Source organism: Chlamydotis macqueenii, chromosome 4 (genome assembly GCF_036417535.1).
Source record: "Chlamydotis macqueenii isolate bChlMac1 chromosome 4, bChlMac1.mat, whole genome shotgun sequence".
Classification (NCBI taxonomy): domain Eukaryota; kingdom Metazoa; phylum Chordata; class Aves; order Otidiformes; family Otididae; genus Chlamydotis; species Chlamydotis macqueenii.
The window spans coordinates 57,341,565-57,365,553 of record NC_141559.1 but is presented as its reverse complement, the minus strand read 5'-3'; the positions used below and the strand labels follow the sequence as shown (position 1 = coordinate 57,365,553).

The following is a 23,989-nucleotide window of genomic DNA, read 5'->3' as shown; positions in this document are numbered from 1 at the left end:
TTCACATGACTAGGAGTCATACCTGAAAAGCAGTTCCATTCCTGCTTTTCTTCATTTATTTCAGAATTCTAAAACATGTGGACTGGCCAATAGCTTAACATTAAAGACTGCTGACTCCTGCATGGACTGGCGCTCACTCCAGAGGCGTTCACTCCATGCCAACAAGACAAGTTCCAGCATGAAGATGCAGTGCGTAAGCTCATTCAGTTACTACTCGAGCACACCTCCTTGAACTCTGGCTATATTCAGCCAGCTTGGTGTGCAGGTGGTGCAAATACAAGTCTTGGTTCCCTGTGGAGTAGATATTGAGTGCAAAGTACAACCTTCAGTCATGTTACTTGGCTTGTAATAACTTTTGCTTTTGCAGATATTTTTGTGACTATGCGATTTTGTGCATGTCACATAATTAACAATGTAGGTTGCTAGTACAAACATGCTATTTAGCTACCTCTGCAGTTGCTTTTCTGGAATTGTTCAAATGTGCTATCTATATACATCACTTTGTAGTGGTGATATTTGAAGATATTCTGTAAATTATTTATTCAGTATTAGTTTAATTCCTGCTAATAGAGCACCTTCTTAGATTTGTTGGTATTCTTGTCTCTTGGGACAGTGAAGACAATATCCATTTAGCAATTATAGGATTGCTGTTTATTTATTTATGACCTCTGCTATTGCACACAGGGAAGCAACAAACTATAGTGCAACAAGCTTAATCTGTGTATAGCATGAACAATATTTTCCTCCAAATATGGCTGCCATATTCATACGTATGCTCTGGAGATCACGAGTTCGGATTCATGGTCCCCGTCACACTCATTTTGCATTCAAGGACATGCTTCTCTTTCCCTGTGTATTTTCCTGAACTTGCTGAAGGACTCTCTTTGCCCATCACTACCCAAATTCAATGTGATCAGCACTGCACAGCAACCTACGCCAGCAAATTCACTACCACACACTCCCAAGCCGGTATATGCAGAACTCTTGTGCCCTCTGTGCTATGTATTAGATACATCTATGCAGCCTTTTGAGACCAAATCATTGTAACTTAAAATGGAGTATGAATTTTATATTGATATCCTGAAATGAAGCCTCCTTTAAATGGTTTTATTCCCAAAAATACTCCTTCTTGCTTTATTTGGCACATTTCCAGATTGTGAATCTGGTAAAAATACTTCCCTTTTTCTTACCTAAGTGGTCTGCTAGCATTTCTGAAATATTTTATGTAGCTACAGCTGAAATCTTGATTGGATTGAGCAAATGAGAAAGATAAAGCCAATACATGTAAACTGAGCGGTGACCCTAGGCCTGCATATTTTTGGAAGCTTAATGCAAAGTTTTAAAGTCAGAAAAAAAAAGAGGAACATGCAGGCAGTAATAGAATCTAAACTAGGAAAAATATAAGCTATAAAAATATCTAGAAAAGACAATGTCACCCCACAAAGACTTTGATAAGAGTAACACATGGAAAACATATCCAAGACTACGACAACGTTCTGCTGCTTCTAGAATTTTACAAAGCACAACTGTGAAGGCCAGAACAGCCGTACGCTGGCTAAGCAGCAGATACTGAAGGCAACAGAGCCCTCAGCAATGCCAGTAAATCGGTATTTCAGGACAGCAGTGTTCTATGGCTTGCAGCAGCACTGATGCGTTGCAACTGGAAATTAACCTGTTCTTGTAAGCTACTGCACACCAAGAAAAGGAAAAACAAAAGTTACAAAAACTTAAAAAAAAAATACATTTTGTGCTCTCTACAAACAGCAGGACCCAGAAAAAAAATACACAGGTAAGATGTTGTCAGATATAGTTGCCAGGACCTCAGATAACGGTAACTGCACCAAACCGCAGCGGTTTGTTGTAGGCGTGCGGGCAGCAGCCACCTCCTGCAGGCGGAGCGCGGCCGCGCAGGCCCCCAGCAGCCACGGCGGGCGGCGCAGGCACCCGCAGCCTAGGGAGGAGAGGCCGCGCGGACACCGACCGCACTCCGAGCCGCCGGGCAGAGGCGGCAGAGAGGAGGGAGAAGGGCGGGGGGAAAGGCGGTGCGGCACTTCCGCCTCCGGTGAACGCTTCCGGCGTGTGGGGTCCTGTGTTCCGCCGGGTGCCCGCTCGTGTTCGCGTCGTACCGTGGAAATCGCCCTTCCTTCCCGCGCGTGGAGGGGAGGGGGGCCGCCAGAGAGCCATCAGGGCCCCGTTAGGGCCGGCGCGGCGGTGAGGGGAGGAGAGTTGCGATGGGGCTTGCGGCGGCCTCACGCCCCTCCGCGCTGTAAGGCGCCGAGCCCAGCCCCAGGCGCCATGGCTCTGGCCGGCAGGACGGCGAGGTGGTGGGCCCGGCTGCCGAGCCCCTGCCCCGCTGCCGCCCCGCTCTGCCTTCCGCGCTGGCTGCCCGCCGGGCCCGTGGCGTGCCGGCGGCGGTACGGCTCCCGCGGCGAAGTGAGTCTGCAGGGCTGCCGGGGGCGGGGTGGGCGGGTGGGGTGGGGGGCGGGCGGGTCGTCTGTCCGAAGTTGTCCCGCGGTGAGTCCTCGAAGGCGGCGGTCCTGCCTGTAGAAGGTGGCCATTCCGGACAAGGGGATGTCATCCCCATGTCAGAGGAGGACTTGCCGTTCTAAGCCGAGGCATCCTGCAAAGGACACAGCACGTAATGCTACTGAATGTGCTCCAGATGATGAGAGGGCTGGAGCACCTCTCCTGTGAGGACAGGCTGAGAGAGCTGGGGCTGTTCAGCCTGGAGAAGAGAAGGCTCTGGGGAGACTGTATAGCAGCCTTCCAGTACCTCAAGGGGGCCTACAAGAAAGATGGAAAGAAACACTTCAGCAGGGCCTGTTGAGAAAGGATAAGGGGTTATGATTTTAAAATAGAAGGAGGCAGATTTAGATTAGATACTAGGAAAAATTTTTTTCCAATGAGTGTGGTGGAACACTGGTACAGGTTGCCCAGAGAGGTGGTGGATGCCCCATTCTCAGAAACATTCAAGGCCAGGTTGGATGAGGCTCTGAGCAACCTGATCTGGTTGGAGATGTTCCTGCTCCTTGCAGGGGGGTTGGACTAGATGACCTTTAAAGGTCCCTTCCAACCCTAATGAGTCTATGATTCTATGAATGCTGTTGATGCTGGTGGAGAACTCCGGGCTTGCTTGCTTCTCCTCCTGGCCCGGAGCTGTGTGCATAGCCTGTGTCAGAGAGATGAGTTTTGCGTATCTTAAATTCGGCAACTAGAGTTCTTCAGTGAAGTGTTACTGGTGGCTGTTAGGGGTCTCCTGGTTCCTCATGCTGAAAGCTTTGAAAAACAAGCCACCTTTCTTCAAAGTGTCGTATTCCTTGGAATGAGCAGGAATAACAAATAAAAGTTCTTTTATGTTGGACCTTTTTTGTGTGTGAGCCGAGGAAGTCAGGCTGGTTTTCTGTATTTTTTAAATTTAGCTAAGATAAGTGTTACCTGTAACTTCCTTTTCTACAACGTTTGCTTGCACCTTATGATAAGGTCACTGCTACCTGCTGAGTAATGTCACTGGGTTCTTACCATGCTTGTGAAGAGTGATGTCCTTAATAGTCCCCTGAATCTAGTTAAGTTTAGTAGTTTAACAAACTTGAAACTGTTTTCCAACTTCTATATTCATAAGAACATAGTACCTTTAACAACACTTTTCAGCATACTTATTGATTATTCAGAGTAATGCGTACATATATATTTATGTATGACTAAAATGAAATGCCAGCATTTTAAACATTGATGGCAATTTAAGTTTTTGTATTTCTATTCAACCTATGACCCTTCTACAGGAAAGAGTTCATTCTTTTTTAAAGGCAAGGTCATATTGTACGTAGAGACTGTAACCATGGTTTATGAAAATAAATTTATGTTTTTCAGGAAAAGTTAGATATGTCTACGTATCCGGTTGAAAGCATTAGAAACTTCAGTATTATAGCTCATGTAGATCATGGCAAAAGTACGCTAGCAGACAGGCTGTTGGAAATTACAGGTAAGCGTTCTCTTTTTGTACTACCTTTTCTTGACATGTGAGTTTCTATAGCTTTGGTTATTACTAAGATTTCTATTATATTTCCTATTCTAGTGCCAGGTTGGTGTGATGTTAGGCTGCAAGTTGTGTAGTGTTACAGATAGACTTTCTTTCTGGTTGAGATCTCCTACAAGTAGGGATCAGGAAGTGCGTAATTCACTCAAGGAAATACATATTTCAGAAAGAGACTGAAAAGGAGTGCACGTCCTTGTTCAAGATGTGACACCTGTCATTCCTGACCAGTCATCCATTAGACTAGTACACAGCAAGTTTATGATGTTTAGTGGCAGTGTTTAGGGTGGACAGAAGGGAACTGTCATGACCTAGAAATTCTGGACAAAGTAGTTTTCAAAAGTATTTTTGAAACAGGGAGGAACTTCAGCTTGAGATTGGCACTGGTTGGAGCCATGGGCCATGGAGCTACTCTCCACTGATAGGAAGTGAAGTTTCTTTAAGCATCAAAATTATCTAGCACTGAATAGAATCTTTGCTACTTCTTAATCTCTGATTTAGACTTACATGATGTTATGTATCTTTTTTATTCGGTAAAGTATTTTATATAATTTCATATGTAAAAATTTATTTAATAAATGTTAAGAGTTGAAACAGATTTTATTTTTAAATGAAAATGTTAAGTTTTGCTTAACTGGATGGAAAAGCTTCATTTGCAGCCGCAAGCCCCATGTTCTCCTGGATAGTGGCATTTTCAAGAATTATGTATTTTGAGAGATAATGTACTAAAAGAGGTAATAAAACTGTTTTTTTTTTTTTAATCTTAGGAACAATTGCTAAAACTGATCGAAATAAACAAGTGCTGGATAAGCTGCAAGTGGAACGCGAAAGAGGAATTACAGTTAAAGCTCAATCTGCATCTCTCTTCTACAATCATGAAGGAGTAAAATACCTCTTAAATCTTATTGACACGCCAGTAAGTTAAGTATAAACAGTGTTTTAATCACACAAAGCTAAATGTCTTTATATTTAGAAGTAGTAGATTTCTGGCTTGTGTTTATTCAATTTCTTTTTTTTTTTCTAAGAATTCTGAACATATATACAAATGAAAACATCATAATATAGAAATCTTTGCAAAAGACTCTAAAAATACCTGCAATTGTAAACATGTATTTTCTCCACAGGGCCACGTAGATTTCAGCTATGAAGTATCACGATCACTTTCTGCCTGTCAAGGTGTCATACTTGTGGTGGACGCGAATGAGGTGGGGTTCTTGTTCTCTATTTAGAATTTCAGCAATTTCTTTAAGCAAGCTAGAGGGAAGATTAGGGCTCTTTTTAATTTTTCCATTAATGTTTTCGCCACTGTTCTATCTCCATAAAAGTGCTACGTTGCAGAAGAAAAGTAATGGAAGTTTTTAAAAAAATGTAGAGGTAAATACTTGTATATCAATATATATATATAGATACTACAATTTCTTGACATAGCAATAAAACACAGGATTAATGAGGAATCATTCTTTTTGCAGAGTATGATGAACTTTGCAAATGGCAGGCTGGAGAACTTTTAGCTATTGTACTAATACCCATTTGAGTACCTTCAGTTTCTAGTTGGAAAGCTTGATGATTCATTGAACCAACCACACTGTTACTTAAAACTAATTGCTGTTGTGTTTTTGATCGTCTATAATACAAACTGATACTGGCCATGCTACAGCTAGAGGACACTATTAGCAATATGTGAATAAATTTATTCTGGAAACTTGAGAAGTTTTGTATCCGCTAGACTAATGGGTTCTCGACTGATCTTTCAGGAGAGGCAGAAGAGTGAGGGAGTAAAATGTTTGTAAGGTGGTACTCTCATAAATTTATAGAAGTCTATAATAGGAAGGAAGTGAATATAGAGATCTTAGTTGTACTTTTATTTGTACAGTGCTAGAAACATTTTAAAGAATCAGCTGACAGACTAGAATATGAGGATTATGGGATCATGATATTAAAAATAGACACATTCTCACAAAGCGTTTTGATGGTAATGTTCTCTATGCACTCTAGAGTAACTACAGTCTTATCACCATGATAAACATCCATTTTTCTTTGTCTTAGTTCATTTGTGAACTAATTTGTTGTGGACAAAGAATCTAGTTTTTTTTAAGTACCTATTATGACCTTGGCTATTCAAAAATAAATAACATACAAAAAGATGTACTTGATGCGTAATGCATGCATCATACTGTTTTATCTGTATATAATTCCATGTAAGTGATCACATGTGCAGCAGTGTTAGTTTGTCTACTTATATTCAGGTTATGATAAATGGTAATTAGGAATGTTGTTTTCTTTCTCCGCAACGTGTATAGTCAATAATCTTTACTTATTTTCCATCCCCCAAAATGAAGGAGTGGATAGAATGGCAAAGTAATCTTACATTCTATAGTATGCCTGGAAAAAAAAAACCAAAAACCAAACCATTGAGACTTGAGAAGATTGAATATTAAACTTTTTGAATGTTTATTTTCTAGGGTATTCAGGCTCAGACAGTGGCGAACTTCTATCTTGCTTTTGAAGCACAGCTTGCAATAATTCCTGTCATAAATAAGGTAATAAAGATTTTAGAGTTTCATATTAAATAGTTGAGTTGTTTAAATGTAGAAGATTGATAAGACCTGTATCCTCAAATAGAAGTTTATAATGAAAAAATAACTAAAATGTAATAAGAACTCAGTGTGTTTGCTGTCTGTTTAATATTTTTACAGTAATTACTGGGAACCTCAGGTTTTGTTTCATAAAATACACGTAGAAGCATTTTAGCAAGCATTTTAATTGAAAAATGATTATTGGAGTCTGTATGGTAAATCAAGGTCAGAAGCATTGTGTAAACTGTATCTTGGTAAGGAAGTCTGAACCAGTTACAGTTTGCAAGCAAATAAGCTTGAAGCAAGCAAGGACTATGGTATGAAAAATGACTGATCACTTATACACAGTGCTGAGTACTACCTATTTTTTTTTTTGGAGAGCAAGCTGAAGCTGTGGTGTTCCGGGATTTCAAATTGAGTCAATGTTAAATACAGATTTAGTGACCCGCTTAGTGGTTGAAAGAAAGGCTGTGGATGTTATTTACCTACATTTTAGTAAAGCCTTTGGGACAGTTTCCCACAGCATTCTCCTGGAGAAACTGGCTGCTCATGGCTTCAAAAGGTGTGCTCTTCACTGGGTAAAAAACTGTCTGGATGGCCAGGCCCAGAGAGTAGTGGTGAACTACTGGTTAAATCCAGTTGGTGGTTGGTCACAAGCGGTGTTCCCCAGGGCTCAGTATTGGGGCCAGTTCTGTTTAACATCTTTATCAGTCATCTGGATGAGGGGACAGAGTGCACACTCAGTAAGTGTGCAGATGACACCAAGTTGGCCATGAGTGTTGATCTGCTTGAGAATAGGAAGGCTCTATAGAAGGATCTGGACAGGCTGGATTGATGGGCTGAAGCCAATTCTATGCCTGGCAGAAAGAGACCTGGGGGTGCTGGTAGACAGCCAACTGAACGTGAGCCAGCAGTGTGCTCAGGTGGCCAAGATGGCCAACAACATCCTGGCTTGTATCAGAAATGTTGTGGCCCACTAGGATTAGGGAAGTGGTGATTGTGCCCCTGTACATGGCACTGGTGAGGCTGCACCTTGAACACAGTGTTCAGCTTTAGGCCCCTTGCTACAAGACTGACATTGAGGTGCTGGAGCGTGTCCAAGGAAGAGCAACAAAGCTGTTGAAGGGTTTGGAGAACAAGTCCTTTATTGAGTGGCTGAGGGAACTGGGGTTGTTTGGTCTGGGGAAAAGGAGGCTGAGGGGAGACCTTATTGCTCTCTACAGCTACCTGAAAGGAGGTTGTAGCAAGGTAAGTGGCAGTCTCTTTTTACCCAAGTAATAAGTGATAGGACAAGAGGAAATGGCCTCAAGTTGCGGCAGGGGAGTTTTAGATTGGATATTAGAAAAAAATTCTTCACCGAAAGGGTTGTCAAGCATTGGAACAGGCTGCCCGGGGAAATGGTTGAGTCACCATCCTTGGAGGTGTTCAGAAAACGTATAGATGTGGTGCTTGGGGACATGGTTAGGTTTATGGTTGGATTCAACGATCTTAGGGTCTCTTCTAATCTAAGTGATTCTATGTTTCTACTAATCTTGCTTTTTGAAATACTAGATTTTTAACAACTGTGGTTTTCAAATTGGAAATTATGGATTATGCACAGAGGACATTACATGAGTAGCAGCTCAATATTTAAAAAGTGTAGTCTTAGTTTTAAATAAAATCCGAATGTGGTTTATACAATTTTTGTGGGCTGTATGATTGGAATCACAAGATTAGTTATTACTCAGCTTAAATTAATTGCTTTTTGTAGATGCATATTGTGCTTGATGTTTGGTCCTATAAACGGTATAGGTAACACTTATGCTTTTGATTTACTTTGTAAAACAAAGATTTTTACGAGGCCTTGGACAAAGGTGTTTTGCCTAACGAAACAAACAAAAAATTATCTAGTTACAGAGGGAATCCTTCCTGAAGTCAAGCAAGGAAGACTTTTTCTAAAATGAATCTTGATAAAGATCTTTTCCCGAAGACATCCAGTATTTACTCATAAATACATAAAGGTTCTTTGGCTTCTATATTTGGAAGCTACAGTGCTGGATCATATGGAAGATGTGGTTGCCTGTATATTTAGCAGTTTTTTGTTTTTCAGATTGACTTGAAGAATGCAGACCCTGAAAGAGTTGAAAAACAAATGGAGAAGCTGTTTGATATCCCTATAGATGACTGTGTAAGGGTAAGATCTTTTAAAGTTTTATAACATGGTTGATTGTATAACTATATCTACTGTGTAGCTGATGAAAGATATGTACACGCAGTAAATAAACAGTGTCATCTATCTGCCTGTCTTTGTCATACATGAGTGGAAAACAAGAGTGGACAACATACTTCTTAGTTAAAAATTCTAGTATGTCTTGATGACTGTCATCAGATAGATTTTTAAATTATTTCTTATTGTGGATCCATAAGTTGTTTTCATTTTTGCAATAACAATAATTGGCATTCAGGAGAGAAAAAAAAAGTTACAGAATAATTTATAATCAAATAAGCATTTGATAGTAATAGCACTCTAAAGTGCACTTCTGAGTGCTTTTTGGGGGTAGCATTATCTGTGGCCATCAAAACTGTCTAAGTAAATGTGACACTATTTGATAGAAACTGAATGAGCGCAAGACGTCTTATAAAACTGTTGTTGGACTTGTTTTAGATTTCTGCCAAACAAGGAACAAATGTTGAAAAAGTTCTTCAAAAAGTCATTGAGAAGATTCCACCGTAAGTCTGTATTTAATTATGAGACCTCATAAGGTTAATTAGGAAACCGTGAGTTGGACGTATACAATATTGGCAGTAGTTTTGCACTTAATATTCATCTGATTTGAAGTCAATACTCTTTATAGAGATGTAAGAGAAATCTAATGTCAGAGATGATTAAGTCAATTTCAAGTTGCAAATCGGAAAAAATGAGATCAGATTTGAGATGCCTTTTAAAAAATTAATGTGTGTATGTCAGCAGATTTCTTTATTCTTAAGAAGTGTGAGAGGAGAATTAGTTCAGTCTGAAATGAAAGATGAGAGATGAGCCACTAAAGGTGGTACTTTTATGACTGTTTATAATAGCTTCCATGAGACTCAATGTTTGAGGATGTGTGCTGTTACTCCTTTTGAATGCTGCAGTGTTAAAATGATAAAGGTAATTCAAGTATTTTATGTTTAGAGTTTCATATCCTGAACCTTAAAATAGACTTTTATGTAAGAACTTGATGACAAAGCTGCTAAATTACAGTTGTTTCAATCAACTATTGCTTTTAATTCTTTTTTTTTTCCTGTGATTAGCTAGTAATGGTAGTCATCATATTGGTTAATAATTGTAGTTAAAAATACACACAATAAAAATCCAATATTAGATTTCTGTGAAAAATGGCAAAACCGAAATATCAGTGGACTTTTTTTTAAACTCATCTGTTGGAATTTAACTGTTGAATTTTTGTTGTCCACCATAATACGATATTTCATGCATCAGTTTCACCTGTTGTGAAGGGCTATGATGGATATATATTTGGTTTTGTCCTGTTTTGTTTGTTTTATCTATATTAATGTGAAAGTTTTTGAGGTTGGGAGTGCTTGTTTATTCAATATGGAATGAAAAACACACTGCTTCATATATTGTTTCAAATTTTTTGTGACAGACCCCAGTGTAGTACTGCTGAACCATTGAAAGCCTTAGTGTTTGACTCCACCTTTGACCACTACCGAGGCGTCATAGCTAACATTGCGCTTTTTGGAGGGGAGATTCAGAAAGGGTATAAAATTGTCTCTGCGCACACAAAGAAAAGATACGAAGTTAATGAAGTTGGAATTCTGACTCCAGATGAACAGCCAACCCATAAGCTGTAAGTAAAAATTTCTTACAGTGGAACCAATCATAAATTGGTGTAAGATACCAAATCCTGCGTTTCGGTTTGATTTTTGCTTTGAGTGGTAAAGGCTGGGAAATGTCTGGGTTTTTTGTTCTTTGGTGATGGGGTTTTTTATGATTAATGTTTGTAATTTAATGCTCAATGTGAGTCTTTTTCATTTTGGGTGTGCTGAGGCAGAAGCTTTTGGGGACTCCTTTTTTTGGGCATTACTAGGAGGAGGAAGCTGTATCGTACCTGGAACATTTGGACAGCTAGTTTGTTATTTATTTTTTATTTTTTTTAAGAGTAGCATTTGATATTCTTATTCAGCTGTCCAATTTATTTCTAGGAACTGCCTTGTTTGAGAGTGGAAGGGAAAGGGGCTTCATCTTAGTTACTGCTACAGCATATTTTGAGGGTGGAAAACTTAAAATCCATGAATGCAACAGCTTCCAGAAACTGGCTACTCATGACAGCAGTGGGAAGAAAACCAGGTACTTAGAATTAGTGTAGAAGATTGATCAGTTTGCATCCCAGTATGTGTTAATGACTTTCTTGGGAGATTCAAGTGAGGCTATGTTACTGTGTCTGGTAGGTTGAACCCAGTCAGCAGCTAAGCACCCAGTGAGCCACTTTCTCACTCCCTCAACCCTGGTGGGATAGGGGAGAGAACTGGAAGAGCAAAAGTGAGGAAAGACTCATGGGTTGAGATAAAGACAGTTTAATAAGTGAAGCAAAAAGAAATAAAAACAAGTGGTGCAAAGGCAATCGATTACTCACCACCTCACACAAACAGACCAATAGCCTGCTAGTCTGTAAGTAACGGCCACCTTGTTTTTTTCTTGGCGAGCATGATGTTTTATGGTATGGAATATGACTTCAGTCAGTTCGAGTCCTCTGTCCTGGCTGTGCCACCTTTCAACCTCTTGCCTATCTCTAGCCTAGTTGCTGGAGGGGCAGAGTGAGAAACAGAAAGCATTCATGCTGAGCAAGCACTATTCAGCGATAGCTGAAATATTGGTATGTTATCAACACTGTTTTAGTCACAAATCTAAAATGCAGCACCATACAGAGCTGCTATCAAAAAAGTTAACTCCATTTCAGCCAAAACCAGTACACTGTGTTTTTATCTACCATAGGTTCCTCTCCTAACAGCATTATGTGCTAATGGAAGGCATTGTCTTTTGTTGTTTCTGCTGCTTAGTATGAGAAATGTGCTGTACTGGCAGCTGAGAACTGTTCTGGTTCTGTCTTGGATCCCTGAGAACTTCCCTCTAGATCTAGCTTTCAAACTGGGAGTGGCACAGAATTCAAAATCCAGAATTATAAATATACTGTTTAACTGTAAAAGAAATAGAGCTACTTGAGTCAACAGATAGTTTGTCCCTAGAGACAGAGCTCACAACTCAGAGGAGAAAACTGAAATGTGGCTTATGGGCTTTTAGGGGTGTGATTTATTTGAATTTCTGACTGAGCTAAGTCAAGTGGGAAAAATAGTGGAAATACTGATAATGCCAAGAAGCATGTCCATATAATGCCAATTTTATTTAGATATGCTGGACAGGTGGGCTACCTGATTGCTGGAATGAAAGAAGTAACAGAAGCCCAAATAGGAGACACACTGTTTTTGTATAAACAGCCAGTGGAGCCTTTGCCTGGCTTTAAGTCAGCGAAGCCAATGGTTTTTGCAGGTGAGGAGTAAACTGATACAAGGTGAAATTAATTCTTTCCAGTAACAAGAGTAAGAGAGCTATTAAAGACTTTAAAAGAACATATGTGTATATTAAGAGTTGTGATTAGAGTTTTAGCAAAGTTAAGCTAAAGAGGCACATCATTTATATAGCTTTGTGTAATTTTCCCTGTGACTTAGCAGGCAGGATTAATCATAGCTGCAGATTGGTTTTATATGAATGCAAGGCTCACATGTATTTTTAGCCATGGTTATTGCCTCTAATGTCAGTAAACTCCTGATAGCTGGAAAAGAAGAGTCAAAGCTTTAAAAAAAGTTAGCCCATTTTTGGCAATTCTTCATCTAGAGAATCAGGTGTGTATAATTATTGTGATTTTCTTTTAAAAATTAGCAGCTGTTTCTTTTTCATTAAATATGATAAACTACCAAAGCTAATATTCAGAATGATTCTGTAAAATATTTGACTTTTTAAGCTTATATATTTCTGTTGAGCTGTTTCCACCAGCTTCAGTAACTACTACAAATACAATGGAAGATGGCTTTAGAAAGAAAGAAATTCTGGAAATCACTTTTTTTATTTGTTGTGAGGGAATATGTAAAAATCGCTTGAACTGTCTCATGGAGATTAGGTGACCTGTCAGTGAATGTAGAAAAGTATAATCCTGAAAATAATGTTTTTTGTATGCATATGTGTTGTTCCTTGGTGTGGAGCAGTCAACATTTTCTGAACGCATGTTGATGTGAAAAGCGATACAAGAGAATATATTTGAGGTAGTAATTATACAGACATCTGCTTTCATTAATTTCAAAAACCACAGAAATAGCTGCAACTTTGTTGATGTGGCACTCTTTCTTTTTGGCCAGTCACTCTTATCTTCGAAGGAACATACCGGTGAAAGCTGTCTACTTATTCAGTTACTTTTAAGCTATGCGTTTACACTGCAGTGGTTATACTCAATTGTGCATCTCCCACAACTCTGTAGGATTAGATGAGTACAGTATCCCCACCATTACGGTTTGAATGTTAATTCCTGTTTTAATGAGGTAATCTAAAGCTTTATTACATTTTAACTAATTTTTTGGGGGAAAAAGAAAAAGAAGAAAAAATCATTATATTTTTTATCAGATTTTAAAGTTGGAAAAAAAAGTAAGCTACTTCTGATCTTATTACTGTGTTCACTGTAAAAGGCATGTTTGAAAGCTAAGTACACGCTGGATAAAGCTCTCTATCACATCAATTCTATCTAATCTGCTTTGACAGGAATGTATCCTGTAGATCAAACAGAATATAATAATCTCAGAAGTGCTTTGGAAAGGCTGACATTGAATGACTCCAGTGTAACTGTTCATCGTGACAGTAGCCTTGCCTTAGGAGCTGGATGGAGGTGAGGCTTTTATACCGCTTTCATTTTTGGAATGGTTCATAAATTGAGAATGCAAGCTTAAGTCAACTGAAGGTTGAATTAAAATGAATTCATGATTAGGACCTTTTAATTCAAATTAATGATAGGTAAAGATCAAAAGCACTTGATTTTCTTATGTTCTGTATTTGTGCAGAGTACGCAGTTTATTGTGATTGATAGTTTGTGTTCTCAAAGTCTCATACTGTTCAACTGTAGGATCATTTGGAGATTGTTCACTGTGCCTGATATTGCCAGACTCTCAGTATAAACATGCTGGAGGGGGAAAAAACCCATTGTGAAATTCCAGGGGATATACAAATGCTTTCACCAACATGATATTTTTTCCCAGGTTGGGTTTCCTTGGTCTTTTGCATATGGAAGTTTTTAATCAACGTTTGGAGCAAGAGTATAACATGGCTGTTATTTTGACTGCACCTACGGTTCCTTATAAAGCTATTCTTTCCTCAGCAAAGTTGATAAAGGTATGTTAAATTTATTACAGCCTTATGTAAATAGCAGCTTAAAAGTCTCCTGTAATAAACATCTACATTTTTTTTTTTATATATGTAGACTAGTACTTTATTTTATGGTAAACATTAGAAACACCAACACTTAAAATATTTTTTTTAATGGATTTTTTTCTAAGAATGTTAACTTTCCTTCCACCTTCCACTTCAAGCACTTTTTTTTTCAATGTCTTACACCTGTCCTTGAAAATGGGAATCAAGGACGCATTTCTTGCTGTATTCTTTTAAGTGCATACTGACTGGGCTGAGTTTAAAGCAGGTGAAATAATATTCCAAGTTTTATATGTCAGAAAACATTAATGTTTTTGGGAATAGCCTGTAATGCTGCTGTAGACTGGCAGAGGCTGGTGAAGTGAAGACAAGTGAGTTTTTGATCGCAGTGAAATAGGCACGTGCAAACTTAGTTGAATTGGGTGCAAAAAAGTTACTGTACTTGAGTTTGAAAGAGAGAGAGGCCGACTTAGGAGCAGCTGCTGAAAGGAGGCTGCAAATAGACTGGTTCATTATTATCCAGTGTGTACTTCTAAATGCTACAGAAAATCTGTAAATTCCAAACAGCTTGTCTAAGTAGGGTTTCTGTACTTGCAAGATGTAAGGCATAGAACCTTTTTCTCTCCAGTTGTTTTGGTTTCTTCCTTAGACAGTGTAGCAGCTATGAATGAAGTAGTTGACACCTTTGGTGCATAAGTGATTCTGGATTGCTGATGTGGGACATTGTTTTCAAAGAGTGCTGGAAGCTGAGTCATTGTTCGAGAACACTGCCTTGTCAGTGGAAGTGATACACAGTCACTTGCTTTGGTGCTTGGGGAAGGTTATATGTCATGGTAAGAAGCATGACCTTCCATTTATCCTAACTTTGGAAGGGTAACTCCAGCCCTTGTTGGGATGGTGGACTACAAGAAATAGGTAATGAAAACACTTGCACAGGAGTCAGAAACTTAAATTTTAAGCCCACTTCAGCCTGTAAGGGAGCTTGAACGCACAGTTCTATTTAGAGAAGAATGTTCTCATCACCAAACTGCAGAATACTTGGAGCAGGTCTTTTGTTGAAGCTATGCCTTACACCTTGTAGGATCAGGATGGAGTAAGAAGGAAAATCCTTGCTCTACAGGAAAGAGAAGGATGGAAAGATGGACAGAAAGGCTTTTTTATTTCTATGGATAACTCCAGGTTGTAGTCCTAGTTCTAAGCACTTCTGTTTAATTCATTGGATAAAGTGCTTTAAAAACCATTTTCCTATTGAAAGTAATTCCTATAATCTTTCTGTATAATAATATTTAAAGATATGCTGGTCAAGGACTTTTGTATGCGATGTTGAAATCTCTTATTTTAAAATTGTGCTTGGTATAAATTTGGATTGTCTAATTCGTAAGTGTTTCCAAGCAACTGAAACATTTTTTTAACATTTCTTTCAATGGTATTTTTGTCTCCTTTGCTATTCAGTCTACTTTGTAATATTACAGTATCTGTTTTATTTGTTTGTTTTCAGGAATATGGTAAAGCAGAGATCACTATTATCAACCCTGCTCAGTTTCCTGATAAACTTTCAGTATCTGAGTATTTAGAGCCAACTGTTCTTGGTACTATTGTAACACCTCATGAATATATTGGGAAAATAATTACTTTGTGTCAGGTTGGTATATAGTTTTAGTTTTGTCATTTGCATTTTTAAGCTCTTCATATTGTATTTGAAGTGAAGATAGTAGATAGATACTAGGTATTAGTACTTAAATAGTATCTTTGACAGTAATTATTAAAATATTTTTTTTCTTTCAAGACTATTTAAATTTTTTATTTGTAAAATTACTTCTGAACTACAAAATCCTCATAGTGAAATTTAGTGATGAAGCTCAGTGACAATAAAGTATCTAGTCAAGCATCCTGCGCTAGACCAATTCATAGCTATTTCTATTTTCCTGAAAGAATGGAGTCTGCAGCAGGGGAATAAGATCTACTGTTTTTTAGAAGTATTTTCATGGAAATACAACTTTGGTCAACACTTTACTGAGGCTTCGTGTATGTTTTCATTACTTCATTGGAGTACATTAATGATAGTGATGGCCAATCACATTTCCCCAAGTATATTTCAAATACTTTTAGCTAAAAACGTTTTAACTGCCATACATATTGTCTTTATATAATTTCTTCACAATACTTTTTTTTTTTAGCTTTTAATATTTCAGAATACATAATAAAAAGAGTACAGTACTTGTATGTCAGTACAGTGAAATATAAGATCTATTAAAAAGAATTCCTAAAATAACTCTAAGAACACCCTCCTGGGAGGAAAGAAGATGAGCCCGCGAGTCCTGCTATGTAATAGTCCAATGTGTGTGAAAGTCTAATTTCAGTGAGATTTTATGGACAAATAATTATACATGTAAAAGGCAGCAGTAAGCAGAAGCTGTTAAGGATTTCAGAAATTCAGCTTTTAGAGGATAAGCTTGAATCATTTTTCCAGTTAAGTTACAGCCACTTGATTTATGATGGGGCTGCAATTTGTTCTGGGACTCTAGCAAACTACCAGTAAGAAAGTGACTTTGGGGCTTGAAGTACGGCATTTCTCTTGTGTAACTGGACAGCTGTTTTATTTTCATTTGCTTTGTGTTTATTTGTAGAAAACTTCTGTCAAGGGGAACTGAAACAATTTTTATTTGTCTAGGATCGTAGGGCAGTCCAGAAGGATATGTTGTACATTGATGAATGCAGGGTTATGCTAAAATACCTCTTTCCACTGAATGAAATTGTAGTGGATTTTTATGATGCTCTTAAGTCTCTGTCTTCCGGTTATGCAAGGTAACTACTTCCTTTGGTACCCCCTTCCCCTCTCTCCCACCCTGGACCCTGATGGGGGGAATAAAGAAAGATCTGTGGAGAAGATATGGAAGGGCACAAGTAAAGAATAATCTCTTATGATGGTGCTGCAAATTGAGTCTTAATCTAGCTGTAATTAATTAGATTCACTGTGAAAATTGATGGAAATACATCTGAAAAACACTGAAAGTGCATCAGTACCTAATAATCATTTTCTTTGGTGGTACCTGTATTTTTCAAGTGTGACATATAGAGCGGCACTTGGTCATCTAAATAAGTAAGATCTAGGTGATTCTTACTTGTCTGAAGTGACAATGGGCATTTTCTATCAAAGGAATCACTGAAAATTTACTTCTTACTGTATTGTGTCTTGGTGGAAAAGGGAAAATAATGGTTCTTTAAAGCTAGGTGAAACAATCGAAGTATATTTAAAACAAACTACACTTCCTTTACTTTTGTGCTTTATTATTGGAATAAAGTAAATCTGTATTTTGAGACAAAATGTTCTGCTGTGGGTGGATTTTATAAAGTCAGAGGCTAGAGCAGTGCTCAGCTGTTTGTGAAGAGCCTTTGGGAGTGTAATGGAAGGGAAAAATGTTGCGTGGCAGATGGGCTTATGCCACAGGAGACTCAATAGCTCTTACAAACCTGATATGTAGAGATGTTGTTAGTAAAATATATTATATTTTGACTGGAACTGGTATACCTAATTACATTATTAATGTTATAAGCATAAAAATGAATTTTATTTAAGGACTGAATCTGTTCCGAGTGTCTATGTTGTCTTAAACATGCCTTATAAGGGTAAGGGCTTGTGTATATTTTAAGTAAAAGGGGAGGCAAGAAGGACATGTAGAAGGAACAGGGGGATGGAGATTTTAAATTTTCTCTCAGGATCTAGCTCTCCAATACAGATAAAAACCAACTTGTTTATCAAGAAGCTGTCTCATTAGCAGAATTGTGCTGGACTTCCTGTGATTTAGGTGTGATTCCAAACAATGTTGTACAGTCGTATTTCTTGATTTTTATTTTCTAATTGACTCTCATGTTGCTTGTGTATTTAATGCTCTCCATAATCATATTCCCTTATAGGAATCTATTCCCACAACTATGGTTTATCTAAGGCAATTAAGATAGAAATATTTTCATATACTCTAAAAGGGTTTTTTATTTCCCTCTGTTCTGGTGTTTCACATCTGACCAGATTAGTGGTATTGGCATTCTCCACACTTATACTTACATACAAGATGCGTGTATCTTGCATACACACTACATCTCCTTCATTTTAATAATTTTTGCAAGCTGATACACAGACAGCAAGACCCCTAGCTGCTAAAGGAGAAATATGGTTTGGAAATGAAGAGGAAAATTTGGTTGTAAGAGAGAATGATAATAGGGGTCATATAAACAGTCTGTCAAATGAGAGGATTAAAACAATGCAGTATTAACGTTTGATTTTGTGACATCAGGGATGTTCCCTATTCAAAAGCTGTGTTGAAGGGCTCTGTTGCCTGAAGCTTTAAGGAATTTCCAGGTGATGGAACAGAAATATTTGAATAAATTCTTTAGGAGGTTGCAGTAAGAATGTAGATTTTTTTTTTTTTTTTTTTTTAATTTATTTAACTCACTGAGTAGCTGGAAGACAGGATGATGTCTGCTGCTGCCTTGGAGACAAGATAGATCTGCAATAAATTTCTAGTCCAGTCTTGCGTAAGGGAGACGTACTGAGAGACTAATTAAAAACTGCCCCTAATGTAATAAAAAATTTGAGTGGTTTTTTAAGTGTATCTCAACAGTAGGATTTATGGAACAAAGAATACAGAATATAATTTTTACGAAATCATCACTAACTTTTAACCTACTTCTGTTTAGTTTTGATTATGAAGATGCAGGATACCAGACAGCGGACCTTATCAAAATGGATATTCTTCTAAATGGAAATCCAGTTGAAGAACTGGCAACTATCATACACAAGTAGGTTGACTGGATTCTTTATTTTAAAGAAATAAGACTTCTTATTAATATACAATGAAAACTTACATATATATTACTAATATATGACAAATATATATGAAAACAGCATTGAGGATTTCACCACATTATCAGTTTTGGAGATGATCTGAAAGAGAGGCATTTTCTCAGGAATCTTTGCTATTTTAACAGACTGTCTTCATCTCAACTCACAAGTTTTCCTTTCTTCCCAATTCTCTCCCCCATCCTGCTGGGGAGGGGGAAGGTGAGCAAGAAACTTTGTGGTGACAAGGGCTAAACCAGGACAATTTGTCTTTAGAAAAGTAATTATGACAAATTATGTTTATGGAGAAAGAATTACTGAGGTTACTGTAAGCTCAGTATTAATTAAACTAGCCGTTATTATTTGTCCTGATTATACAAATATCTGTATCTTGTAAAACTAATTCTTAATCAACATTACTTAAGTACTCTAATGCTTAAACTGTTTGCTTTATAGAGATAGCAGGGAATTGCATTGTTGCTACATGAAAACATGTGAAACTATGTTTTTCACCTGTAAGTTGCTAAAAAATCTTCATTCAATATGAACATTTTTAGAGAGAAAATACTTTCATAAACTAGTGAAAACAAATGGCTATCTGTTTTTAGACCTTCTGTCACTTTCTCTTCCCAATATCTGAAGTATATACAGATGCTTAATATAGTTAGGTGACTGTTATTAGCTGATGATAAAAGTACATTAAATTTTAATTTTTTTCTTGTTATAGAAAATCAGATGTTTTCTAAATATTTCTATAAAATGTAGAGCTGACCTTTCAGGCCTGCAATCAATGAAAGTTCTCCTTGATCTTCTAGTTTAAAATAATAGCATTTAAAGCTCTGACAATATTCAAAATGGCTTCAGTGTGATAGATAATCAGGGTGTTTATTATAAATATTTTAAATTTATTTGAAGATAATACAATCATCACATGAAAGGGGTGACAGACAGAGACACTCATAGATGTAAAATTATGATCTAGTCAGCTTATCTTTTGAGTTTAAAAGAGGAAAACCTTTATTAAAATATTTTTCTCAATCAGTTTGGTTTATGGATATATTTTTGGAGTTGTATTATATTTTCTGAAAACACTGGTGGTTTTCTTTTTCAGAGATAAGGCATATGCTACTGGAAAATTCCTGTGTGAACGTTTAAAAGATGCTATACCTAGACAGTTGTTTGAAATAGCTATCCAGGCTGCTATTGGCAAGAAAATAATTGCAAGAGAAACGTAAGTGAAGCCCTTCTGTTTCCCTTTTTTTTTTCTTATTTTAAGATATGTAAAATACAAACTTCTAGTGTCTTACTTAAATAGTTTTATACATTACAATACTTTGATTTTATTCTCAAGCTATATTTTTCTTATATATGCTACCAGGCCTCTTGAAGAACAAAATACGTTTGAGCTGTAACTATGACTAAAGCTTTCCTATAAATTTAATTGAAAAAAATGTATTTTTATCTTAAATTGCTTATGGCCAGCATTGCACTTACTGTGTAGAGTATAACTTGCAACACACATGGATCCACTTCCTCTCTGGCAGTAGAAAAAGTGTTTCTTACTGCTGAAAAAAATTAGCTAGTTGTGGAATAGTTGAATCTTTGTGAGTCAGCAAAAAAAAAGAACTGACCTGTGCTGTTCCAAAGGAAATGTGTTGCAAGCTGAACACAAACACTGTTTTCCAGTAGCACTCACTTCTTTTAGAGCAAACTCTTTCCTTGATTGTTGTGTTCCATGTCATATTTTCTCTGTTGCTGTTGAAATGGGATTTAAATAGTGGTAAAAGTATTAAAGGTAGGGATTCAAGCAGTAGTGCTGTGAGAATTTGTCTGTACATATCTATATACGTGCATATGTAACATGAATACTGTGAATAATAGCAAAAATCCTAGATAAAAAGTCAAGATCATGATTTCTATGTACCTGTTATACACTGTGGGGGCTACTTCTAGCATTGAGAAATGTGAATTAAGTTGTCTTTTTAGAGCTTTGTCTTTCTATATACAAAATACGAAAATGTCGTTATTCTGGTGCATTTTACAAAACTAGTAGAAAAACAATGCTCAGCATTTTGGCAATTCAATATTTAGCTTGATGTATAGATGTTCTAATGTATATATGGTATTCTGTTTTACAGGTTGAAAGCTTACAGAAAAAATGTGGTGGCAAAATGTGTAGGTATATTTTGAGGTTTCTAATGTACCACCTTAGGCCCCCCCTCACTAACAAAACCAGAACATATGTAAACCTAAGTAAGTGTTTTGCTAACATGATAGGCCTGCTTTTCCCCAGAAACCCAGCAAAGACACGTTCTGCTTGTGTTCCCAGGTGTCAATGGAATATAACAGATACTTTTAAGCTTTTATTTTAAAATCCAACTGATGTAACCTGTACTTTGCACTTGCAGTACGGGTGGATCAGAAAGAGTAATGGCTTTTTGAAGTTATACACTTAGAGTGACCTCAACAGTGAGGGTGTCTGTGTTCACTCCTACATCCTCACCATCTCCTGATAGTTTTAGACGTAAATGAGTGTGTGTGTGTGTGTACACACACATGTAACTTCACATATTCCCTAATTGTTTTTTTCAGGTGACTTAAGAAACTATAGAAGTCCTTCTTTAGAGACTCATTGTGATTAAACTTTTACTTGGCGTTTCAATAATAAATCCCAGTTTTCAGGAATAAATAAATACATAAAAATCAGGCCTTAAATACGCAGTAGTTAACAAGACTGGACAAAGCTATAGGGAAAAACTTGATCTCTGAAGCTAACATGATGAAGAGATTAAACGAGTGTCCCTTTCTCACAACTATTAAGAATTCTTTTGATAGGCATATATGTGGGATGGTATCTGTTCAACACTTTTTAAGAGTTCAGTCAGTTTATCTAGCTGTAAGCACCTGATGTTAGTCAGTGCCACAGCGTAGCCAAGCTGGCATCCTGCTGCTCTTCCAAGGGAATTTGGATATCCTGTAGGTTGTGTCTAATGTCAGTCAGGCCTGACAGGTAACTGAATCTACCCTCAGTTGTCTAAATGAACATGTTCACTTACTCCCTTTTTAACTAGTGGCTTTTTTTGATAACTACTTGGAGTATAATCTAATCTTTGTCATAATCTAACTAGCCTTTGTAACTATTTTTGTTTAAGCCCTTCAATTTAGCATTGCTGAATTGTACTGTAGTTGCATTTAAGCTTACTAAAATATTTTTTCCTTTTCATAGTATGGTGGAGACATTACAAGAAGAATGAAGCTTTTGAAGAGGCAGGCAGAAGGGAAGAAGTTGATGAGAAAAATTGGCAATGTGGAAGTACCAAGAGATGCCTTTATACGTGTTTTAAAGAGACAAACTGACAAATAGACATCAGTGACATGCAGCTGATTATGCTCTGAACTTTTTGTAGACAGTAACATAATGAGTTAATGTCTAAATAAGATGTATGTGGGAACATAAATTGAAAGGACTATGTACTTAAAATGTACTGATACTTGTAGATTATTAGAAAATTAAATTTACTTCACTGAATCTAAAAGGTTTAATTGTATTGTTTTTCATGGTATTTGATTATTTACATACTTTTAACACTTAATTTAAATATAATTATGTTTTATTTTTGCATTGCAAGTCTTTGTAAGAAGGAACAGGAAAAATGGCAAAAAGGTTATAAAAATATTTGAAAAGTATGTATAGACAAATAATGCTGGGGTGTTGTTTTTTTATTTTTTTATTTTTTATTTTTTTAAGTAAGTTTGCACTGCTGGTACAGAAGTATCAAGCTACTTCCTGTTTTACTTTCTAAAGTTTCTGTTGTCAGCAAATCGTGACGATGATTTTTTTTTCCACCTAATATACTCACTGCTTCTGTTAAATTTGTTAAAGTGTGTCAGTTTACCATGAGTACAGCCTAGCTACGCTGATGTCCTAAGAAATCATAATTTTTAATATATTAAAACACAAGATACGTAACTATACCACCAATAAAGCAAATTTAGCATGAAGATTTTATTAGGATGTGTACATGTTGAAGTTTTACTTATATTGGTAACATACTAAAGTTTGCCAGTGAATTCTCACTTGAAAGCTGTAGTAGTAAAGTGTGTTTAATATAAGCTGTTGCCTTTGGAAGTGTAAACAAGCAGTCATAAACACAAGTTAATGACCATGCTATATACTGTGTTCACAACTGCATGCCCACCTCCAAAAGCTTTTAAGCTGCTTTTATTTTTTTCAGTTCAAGGACTAATTTGGATCTTCACAGATCTTCACTTCTTGTTACTAAATATATTTTAGATAACAAATTGCTACTAATACCTACTAAAGTACTCAACTGTCGGGAGAGGCTTCTTTTTTCAATTTTGAGATTGATTAATCATAAGCTAGTTCTTCTATTTCAACCTGAGTACAAGGATGAATTGGGAAAATCCTTGGAGGGATGGAATTGGACTGGACACCTTCAGAGAGTCCCTTTCAACCAAATTATTATCAGTCTACAGAAAAAAAGATGGAGGGAATTTTGATACTTAATTTTTTTTTTAATTTGAAACTGTTCTAGCTGTATTGAAAAAACAATGATCTAGATGTGAACAAGGTATCCTATATCTCTACTAAAGGTACATAAGCTGCTGCCTCTACTACTACTGATCCTGAAGAAAGGAAGGATGCTGTGGACAAAGGTGCTCTTTCTCGTTAACATCATTATTATTCCTCCCCTAAAAACCTATCTTAAGCAGCCTTGAAGAAAGTATAGATATAGTAATATGTGCTAAAAGCAGAGGAACTAAAGCAAGATTCTAAAAAAAAAAAAAAAATTCACCCTTTAAATAGATGTAAAAGAGAGAAAGTACTGGCTCAATTTTTCACCAAGTTGCTGAGTATGACACATCAAATACATGTTACCTCATTAAATGAAAACTATGTGCATGGATAAAGCTGCCTTGGGACTGTGACTTGAACTACTCAAGTCTTTTAGCCTTATTCTAGTCATCTGATGCAGAAAAATTAAAATTTGTAGTCCAATTCTGATAAGACTTGAACAATTTTGAGAGCAAGGACTTGAACTGGTTATTTACTGTTCTAACAGTAAAAGCACTGACGTGTT

At 37.0% G+C, this 23,989-nt stretch overlaps 1 protein-coding gene across 4 annotated transcripts; it reads left to right on the top strand.

Annotated features, from left to right (window-relative positions):
- The first annotated feature begins 2,093 nt into the window (after window positions 1-2,093).
- On the top strand, window positions 2,094-22,416 carry GUF1 (GTP binding elongation factor GUF1). 4 transcript variants are annotated; one of them, XM_086746926.1, is made up of 17 exons: window positions 2,094-2,433; window positions 3,868-3,979; window positions 4,798-4,946; window positions 5,155-5,235; window positions 6,493-6,570; window positions 8,696-8,779; window positions 9,251-9,315; window positions 10,230-10,433; window positions 11,991-12,130; window positions 13,391-13,514; window positions 13,882-14,014; window positions 15,549-15,692; window positions 16,722-16,855; window positions 18,746-18,847; window positions 19,999-20,118; window positions 21,026-21,062; window positions 22,114-22,416. In XM_086746926.1, exons 1-17 carry the CDS (start codon window positions 2,296-2,298, stop codon window positions 22,249-22,251), a joined length of 1,983 nt encoding a protein of 660 aa, XP_086603052.1. In that variant the 5' UTR covers window positions 2,094-2,295; the 3' UTR covers window positions 22,252-22,416. The 4 variants fall into 4 exon arrangements, with proteins under 4 accessions (XP_086603052.1, XP_086603053.1, XP_086603054.1 ...); XM_086746927.1 differs by lacking the exons at window positions 11,991-12,130; window positions 13,391-13,514; XM_086746928.1 differs by lacking the exons at window positions 2,094-2,433; window positions 3,868-3,979; window positions 4,798-4,946; window positions 5,155-5,235 and adding an exon at window positions 5,377-5,404.
- The last annotated feature ends 1,573 nt before the right edge of the window (window positions 22,417-23,989 follow it).

Bases quoted from the DNA above. Each gene is read 5' to 3' on its own strand.
- GUF1 (XM_086746926.1), top strand. From the start codon at position 2,296: ATGGCTCTGGCCGGCAGGACGGCGAGGTGGTGGGCCCGGCTGCCGAGC. The intron at 4,947-5,154 runs GTAAGTTAAGTA...TTTTCTCCACAG, and splicing joins TAAATCTTATTGACACGCCA to GGCCACGTAGATTTCAGCTA. The intron at 15,693-16,721 runs GTTGGTATATAG...TTATTTGTCTAG, and splicing joins AAATAATTACTTTGTGTCAG to GATCGTAGGGCAGTCCAGAA.